Source organism: Mandrillus leucophaeus, unplaced genomic scaffold (genome assembly GCF_000951045.1).
Source record: "Mandrillus leucophaeus isolate KB7577 unplaced genomic scaffold, Mleu.le_1.0 Scaffold600, whole genome shotgun sequence".
Classification (NCBI taxonomy): Eukaryota; Metazoa; Chordata; class Mammalia; order Primates; family Cercopithecidae; genus Mandrillus; species Mandrillus leucophaeus.
In genome coordinates, this window is record NW_012106476.1 from 1,491,269 (window position 1) to 1,499,225 (window position 7,957).

Sequence of the window (7,957 nt, forward strand, 5' to 3'; positions counted from 1 at the left end):
TCTACCACAAATACAAAAATTAGCCAGGCATGGTGGCGGGCACCCGTAATCCCAGCTAATTGGGAGGCTGAGGCAGGAGAATCGCTTGAACCTGGGAGGCAGAGGTTGCAGTGAGCTGAGATCTTGCCACTGCACTCCAGCCTGGGCGACAGAGCGAGACTCCATGAAAGAAAGAAAGAAAAGAATGAAAAGAAAGAAGGAAGGAAGGAAGGAAAGAAGGAAGGAAGGAAGGAAGGAAGGAAGGAAGGAAGGAAGGAAGGAAGGGAGGGAGGGAGGGAAGGAAGGAAGAAATGGAACTTCGCTTCTTTTTTTTGGTATATGCAAATACAGCTAAGAACCAGTTTCGGACCAGGGCTAGGTCATCCCAACGTCTAGCACAAAGGAGGTGAAGAAAAGAGCAAACTAGAAACTGTCAGTTTTGATCCATGTTTAATGAAAAAGAAGTTACATGAATAGAAATGGACATAAAACAAAGAATTCGATTTGAGAAAATGTGGTGATAGGTAGAACAAGGAGAAATCGTTTTAATTCTGAATTTACTCGCATATTCCTATTAGCTGTTACTGATCTAAAACATCTCCTTAAATCCAAAACAATCGTTACAAGTTCACTGATGTTTTCAAGGGCACTCACCCAAATAATGTCCAAACAATCTTTTTCCATGTCCCCCCTCCCCCCAGAACACACACAGGCAAAGGCAGAGATGTTTACTGTAAGGTCACATGGCGTGAAGCAAATGCAACCTTATCTGTCTATTATTACAACAGCTAGTTAGCATTGGCAAATGTGCTTTGGTTACAAACACAGTTTCTGCTAATAATTTCATGAAGAAGCTTTTAGGATATGTGACCATTTATTCTCAGTACAATCAATCATTGAAGAATAAAAATCAGAGTACAAAAGCTTATACTCTGGTGAATATAAATACATGCAGAGAAGTTTCTGAGAGTTTAAATTTGAGCATATTTGAAATATTAAAGGCATGAAATTTTAAAAATACACATGTGAAACTACAGTGAACATGTTACGGGTTTGTTGCGTGGCTTAACTCTGCTCAGCCCATGATTCTTAGCTGGGTCAGTCAATATTCTATTTTTATCGTTTTCTACCCTGTTGTACGGCATGATCATATCTTCCTAAAAAAGAAAAAAATATATATCTTTGGAAAAGAATTCTGATCTCCAAAAACATGTACTAGTAATAGTTTCACATTAATGATCTCATTTAAAATATCCCTTCTCTCAAGCTAGAAGCTGGCAAGCAGTAAACTCATCATAGACAGTTGCCATGTGGGTAATACAGAGAAGCAATAGATCTGACTCGTTATTCGTTTAAAATAAAAATCTTTTGGCCAGCACAGGGCAGTCATCAACCTCGTATGCTCACACTGAAAAATTTAAAGTTAGGATGAGCCCTGCCTCTTCTGATACTGTATTCGAAGTTTCTCCAGTTGTTCCACACATTGAGACTGGGCCAACCTCAACGTCCGATTCTCCTCCGTCAGAGCCTCGAATTCCCGAACCAGCTCAGCAGCATCCACCTTCTCCTTTTCTGCCTGATCCAACTTGGCAATGAGCTCCTTCCTGAAGATTCAGGGTACAGGGCAGGAAGAAGCACAGAATTCAACGCAAACAAATTAAATTACTCAGTAATAGCATGACGGAAGTAGAATGATTCATTCTGTTCTTCTGAATTGTTTCCCATCCTTACTTGCCTCCAATGACTTTTATTTGTCCAGCTTTGCAAGTTTTATGTCCCATTTATTCTAGTATCTCTACTAGACACTTCCAAAATACTAACTATACACCAAAAGTCCTATAGGTTAATAGTCAAAAACATGATCATTTTAAGAATACAAAAAATTGTAAAAATAATAATTTAGAAAAAAAATCTGTGTATAATTTTTCATAATTTAAGATGCTGCCTGTTGTCTTGTAGGGAGGACAACTATAGTTTTCTCTCTGCTGAGTCTTTGTCCCCCATATTCGTTGTTATCTTCCTTTGTTTCCTATATCAGAGTTGAACAAATCTCCAATAGACTTCTTTGAACTACAGAATCCCAACTCTGTCCTTGTAGATATTACCTCCTATGTCTTTCCCTAATCCTTACACACATGTTGCAGCCCAAATTAACAAAACGATGTGTCCACATTTGATGCTGGCCTGACGCTAGAATTGAGGAAGCAGGCTGAAGGTACTGTAGGAAAACTTTAATGACAACACTTTAAAGAAACTCAGTTCTTAGTTAATATTTGTAAATAATTCATTGAGGTAAATACACACAATAAGAACTAAAGGCTGGGCACAGCGGTTCACATCTGTAATCCCAGCACTTTGAGAGACCTAGGCAAACGGATCGCTTGAGTCCCAGAGTTTGAGACCATCCTTGGCAACATAGCGAGACACAATAATTGTATTAATACAGAGATAAATACAGTAATTTATGTTTTAAAAATGAGGAAATAGAAACTGAAAGTGTTCCATTTAATGGAAAAAGTCACACAGCTAATAAGAAAGAGCCAGAAATCAAGCCTATCTTCTGATTAAATGTTTAGTTTTGTGTCCCAACATAGCGAGACACCGTCTCTACAAAAAATTAGGAAATCAGCTGGGTATGATGGCTGACAACCGTAGTTCCAGCTACTCGGGAGGCTGTGGCAGGAGGATCACTTGAGCCTGGGAGGTTGAGGCTGCAGTGAGCTATAATTGTGCCACTATACTCCAGCCTGGGCAAAAGAGTGAGATCCTGTCTCAAAAAAGTAAATAAATAAGCAAAGTAATGAGTTAAAGATCTTCAGTCCGTGTGTAGATTTAATAAACATGACAACTCAAAGGATACCAGGTCTGTCTCCCGTATGGAGGTCAGGTAATCCTAACCTAGACAAAATCTAACTGAATTCTCCTTTGCCTCATATTTCTTCCTCCTCTGTAGGGCAAAAAACAGTTGGTAAATGTCCTTCAGATACAGAGTTTTCTAGATGGGTTTTCCAAAGGGAAGGTTTTGCACTGCTGGTGTTAACGTTAGATGACTGTAGGTTGTACTGAAAGCTTTATTAGATTTTTGAATTAAATTAAATAAATGTGTATTTTTAAATACAAACCAACACATCTAACCCATGACTTCAAAGATCTTATGCCCTAAAAGGAGGCTAATTAGAAGATCTACGTAAAGATGACTCACAAAAAAAGTTGGAGTCAATAATAATGTAGATGTGGAAGTATCTGGAAATTACTTCATGATCATTCACAGAAGTTGTACCCAAATGACCAAAGCTTGGGACACACTGCCACCAGTCTCAGTCCCAAGCCTTCCCCTCCTAGGCTCCCCCTACCCTGCAAAGCTCCTGAGGTTTTACGGTTGTGTTCCTAGGAAATGGTTTTGAACCCTTGTTTTAAAGTAGTAATAACATTGCCTTAGCATAAAATACATGCAAATACTATCTTCCTTACATTCTTTCATCACTACAGTTGGCCACATTTCTTAAAGCCTCTCCTCTTCCTTCTTCCACTGATCAGATACTGATCTGACACAACATAATATGAAAAGAAGAAAGGAAAGTACATAGATTCCCGAAAAGCAATAATATTCAAGTTTATATTGGAAATAAGCCTGTGGCCACTGGGAACAAGGGGCAGTGGGGGTTGCTCATCAAAACACAGCCTGTAATGTTTCAATAATCCAGAGCTAGAAAACAGCCTGACCATCTCATTCAATTGGGTTTCCAAACATGTTTTATTATAGAATACTATTAGTTAAAAAAACAATTGAACACAAACCCAGACTACTTCTACATATGTCTGCATATTCATTCATAAATTATATACCTGCCAATATATTATATATATTATAAAGCATACCCAAATATGGATATATAACAGGATAAGACTGGATGCTAAACCTAAGGGGTGAAAGTCTGATGAGGAACAAAATATTTACATAACCTCAGCGTATCCCACAAATTACTTAATTGAAAAGTGAAATCAGTGACAAAAAATGGAAGGCCACTTTCATCAAATGACCAAAGTTGACACTGCTAGTCATGAGATAATGGATATCACACACACTGTGAAACACACATCATTTCTGTGGTATTCCTGCCAAAAATGTACAATCTATATCTAATCATACAGACAAAATTAAATTCAGGGAAATTCTACAAAATTGCTAACCTGTATCTTAAAAAATGTTAAGAACGCCTCCGTATTTAAAGAAACCAAAAACAATGACAACACAGGCAATGTGCTATTCTGAACTGAAAAAAAAAATAGTTTTGAAGAACATTATTGGGAAACTGATGTAATTTGAATATGAACTGTGAATTACATAATAATACTGTATCAATGCTAAATTTATTGATTTTAATTATTATACCATGGTTAAAAGAGAGAATGCTATTGTTTCAGAATATACTTACTGAAGTGTTTAGGGCAATGTGGAACATGATGGTGTGTGTAAGTACACATATGTATATACACACATATATGCATACGCATACATATATGTATTTGCACACATGTATACATACACATATGTATATATGCATGTGTGTGTATATGAGAGACAGAGAGAGAGAAAGAAAGAAAACCCCAGTACTGTCGTGAGGAAGAATAAGGCACAACTAGGGAAAGTTTTAGTAACTGTTGAATCCAGTAAAGGATATATGGGAATGTGTTTTTTTGTTTTGTTCTGTTTTTGTTTCTTTTTTTTGAGATGGAGTCTAGGTCTGTCACCCAGGCCGGAGTGCAGTGGTGTGATCTCAGCTCACTGCAACCTCTGCCTCCTGGGATCAAGCGATTCTCCTGCCTCAGCCTCCCAAGTAGCTGGGACTGCAGGTGTGTGCCACCACGCTTGGCTCATTTTTGTATTTTTAGTATAGACGGGGTGTTACCACGTTGGCTGGGCTGGTCCTGACGTCAGGTGATCTGCCTGCCTCAGCCTCCCAAAGTACTGGGTTTATAGGCGTGAGCCACTGTGCCCAGCCAGGAGTTCTTTATACTACTTTTGCAATTTTTCTCTAGGTTTGAAACTATCAAAATGCAGTTATCCTGAAAAAAAGACAAGGAGTAAATAAGGACAAAAGTTCTAGTATTTTCTTCCTGTGCCCAGTGGCCTGCCTTGGATACCCACTTTGGTGTCCACTGAGCAAAACCAGACATTAGAAAGTGTCCAATCAGGGAAAACTGGAAGATAATGTACATCACTGATACACATATAAACAAAGTTCCTTCGGGCTCTTACTGATTTTTGAATCTTCCACACTATTTAGAATAGAATAGGCTCGCAATAAATACTTACTGAATAAATAATTGAAGAAAAATGTAACTCAGAGATAAATACAGTAATTTATGTTTTAAAAATGAGGAAATAGAAACTGAAAGTGTTCCATTTAATGGAAAAAGTCACACAGCTAATAAGAAAGAGCCAGAAATCAAGCCTATCTTCTGATTAAATGTTTAGTTTTGTGTCCCTAAGCATAGCTTAGGTAGTAAATGTCAATAATTAAATATTGATTAGTAAAATTCCTCATGTAATTATTTTTAAAACATTAATGAGTAAAACCTATTTAAAAAAAAAAAAAAAAGAAAAGAGGCCAGGCTCAGAGGCTCACACCTGTAATCCCAGCACTTTGAGAGGCCGAGGTGGGTGGATCACTTGAGGTCAGGAGTTTGAGACCAGCCTGGCCAACATGGTGAAACCCTGTGTCTAATGAAAATACAAAAATTAGCAGAGCCTGGTGGTGCACACCTGTAATCCCAGCTACTCGGGAGGCTGAGGCAGGAGAATCGCTTGAGCCCAGGAGTTTGAGACCAGCCTGGCCAACATGGTGAAACCCTGTGTCTAATGAAAACACAAAAATTAGCCAGGCATGGTGGTGTGTGCCTGTAATTCCAGCTACTCGGGAGGCTGAGGCAGGAGAATCGCTGGAACCTGGGAGGTGGAGATGCAGTGAGCCGAGATCGCATCATCGCTGTACTCCTGCCTGGGCAACAGAGTGAGACTCCATCTCAAAAAAAAGAAAAAGAAAAAGAAAAAAGAGAGAGAGAGACATGCTTTAAATCCCCTATCCATCAAACAGATCATCTATTCCTGTTCTATTTTTCCCTTCAAATTGCTTGTGTCGTATAAACGATTTAGGTGGAGATAGAGTTTTGCTTTCAAATCATGGTCTGGGAGGTGGTGCTAATGGGGATAACAATGGCTATTTCCCTGGCTCCTATCTAACCTCATGTAAAACTCCTGAAGCTACCTGTCATTAATTTTGACTGACGGAGGTAATAAATCACAAAATCATAGATTTTTACAATTTGAAAGAATAGTCTAAATTGTCTGGTCTGATCTTCTTGCATTGGAGAAAGTCAATAATAATTTCTTCTTTACTGGAACCCAGAAGACTCAGTGGATATGTTTCTAAATTAGTTTCATGTATTTGATAAGCAATTATACAGACATCCAATGAAAACTGTCACAACGTCTGTTGCTTCCTGTCCAGGACCTATTTATATAGACATATTTATGCTCATCCATTAGCAATTCATAATTAAACCTTGGCACATCAAGCTACAAAAACAATCTTATAAATAGATGATCTGAAGAACAAATGAATATTTATTATAGGCTAGAATGTGGTTCTGCCTTTGATGTATTGGATCTATTTGTATCGTTTCCTTGAATGTAATGTAATATGGGGGTAGAAGACAATAGTTAGAGAGACCGTATTTCTGCAGCCACGAATCTAACATAGCTTTCCACATGATGCCATTCAATAGCCTAAAAGGTCATAACTTTGGAGTTCACCATAGCTCATCTGTTGTCCCCATCCTAAGCCACATGCCTGGAAAGGTTTTTAGTTGCTAAAACAAACAGGGGAAGAGAAAGTCCAAGTGAATTGGTTAAGAAAACTTTCAAACTTTGTGGAAATTAATTCCAAAATTAAGGAGATTCTTTATGTTGCAGGAGTTTGAGACGTGGATTCATCACTGGGAGATATATTTCTCTGTGCTAAGGAGACCACTACTAGGGATCTTGGCACTGTCAATGTTAACTAAGGACTTTTATTTGGGAAAGGCAAAATTCTAGACAGTTTGGCCCCAGTGAGCTAAAGAATTTGGGGCAATAATATAATAAAATATCTTTATCATAGGGAGAATTTTATTTTTAAATAGGGATTTAGACTGTACTGTTGGTGGATCTTGAGAGACTTATGTCCAAGTAAAAGCATTCATACACAGGAGAGAAGGAGTCAATGCCTCAAGATGACAGAAAGGATGCCAAAGTCAACCTTCATTTTATCCAGGTGGAGGAATAATAAATGATATTGAACTGAGATTTCCAAAGCTCAGTCTAGACTATGTTGTTGAAGCCACACAAATGCTTAAGGCATGAACAAATGTACTAATATCTATTGGGAAGCAAAGGGCAATACGGCACCCTTGCAGGAGGAAGTCAGACTTGCTCCAAAGCAGGATTTCTCATCCTTGGTACAACTGACATTGTGGGCCAGGCAATTGTTTGTTGTCGGGCACCGTCTATACATTGGCATTGTAGGCAGTCTAGCAGTAACCTTGGCCTCTACTCACTAGATGTCAATAGCAAACCCACCCTCACCCCTAGTCATTCCAGCCAAAAATGTCTCTAAGTATTGCCAATGTAGGGTGGGGCAGGTGTGGAGAATTTCCCGGTGAAGAACCACTGCTCTAAAGGAAATGGAGATTCCCACTATCAATCACCCTAAAAAGAATTAATCTTGGGACAGGAAGAAAGTGGATGGCAAAAGGTTTCCTCACTCTGCTTCCCCAGACATTGGATTGGAGCCTCTTTCCTCAGCAAGGGAAACCTACTTAAAGGAGCTCTCACTGAGAAGAGTAAATATGCTGTCCCTTTTAACCCACCTAATGCTTGAGGTTGCAATTTTTTGAATTGGAAAAATCAGACCTTGGCAATGACCTTGAGCAGTAA

The 7,957-nt window shown here is 38.6% G+C and overlaps 1 protein-coding gene across 6 annotated transcripts in view; it reads right to left on the reverse strand.

Moving 5' to 3' along the window:
• Window positions 1-410: 410 nt before the first annotated feature.
• MAP3K7CL (MAP3K7 C-terminal like) overlaps window positions 411-7,957 on the reverse strand; it is a 96,341-nt gene continuing 88,794 nt past the window's right edge. For all 6 annotated transcript variants that reach the window (XM_011999796.1, XM_011999799.1, XM_011999802.1 and 3 more), the window contains one exon: window positions 411-1,583. In XM_011999796.1, the coding sequence (XP_011855186.1) occupies window positions 1,403-1,583 (181 nt within the window). In that variant the 3' untranslated portion in view covers window positions 411-1,402. The remainder of the gene's footprint in view (window positions 1,584-7,957) is intronic.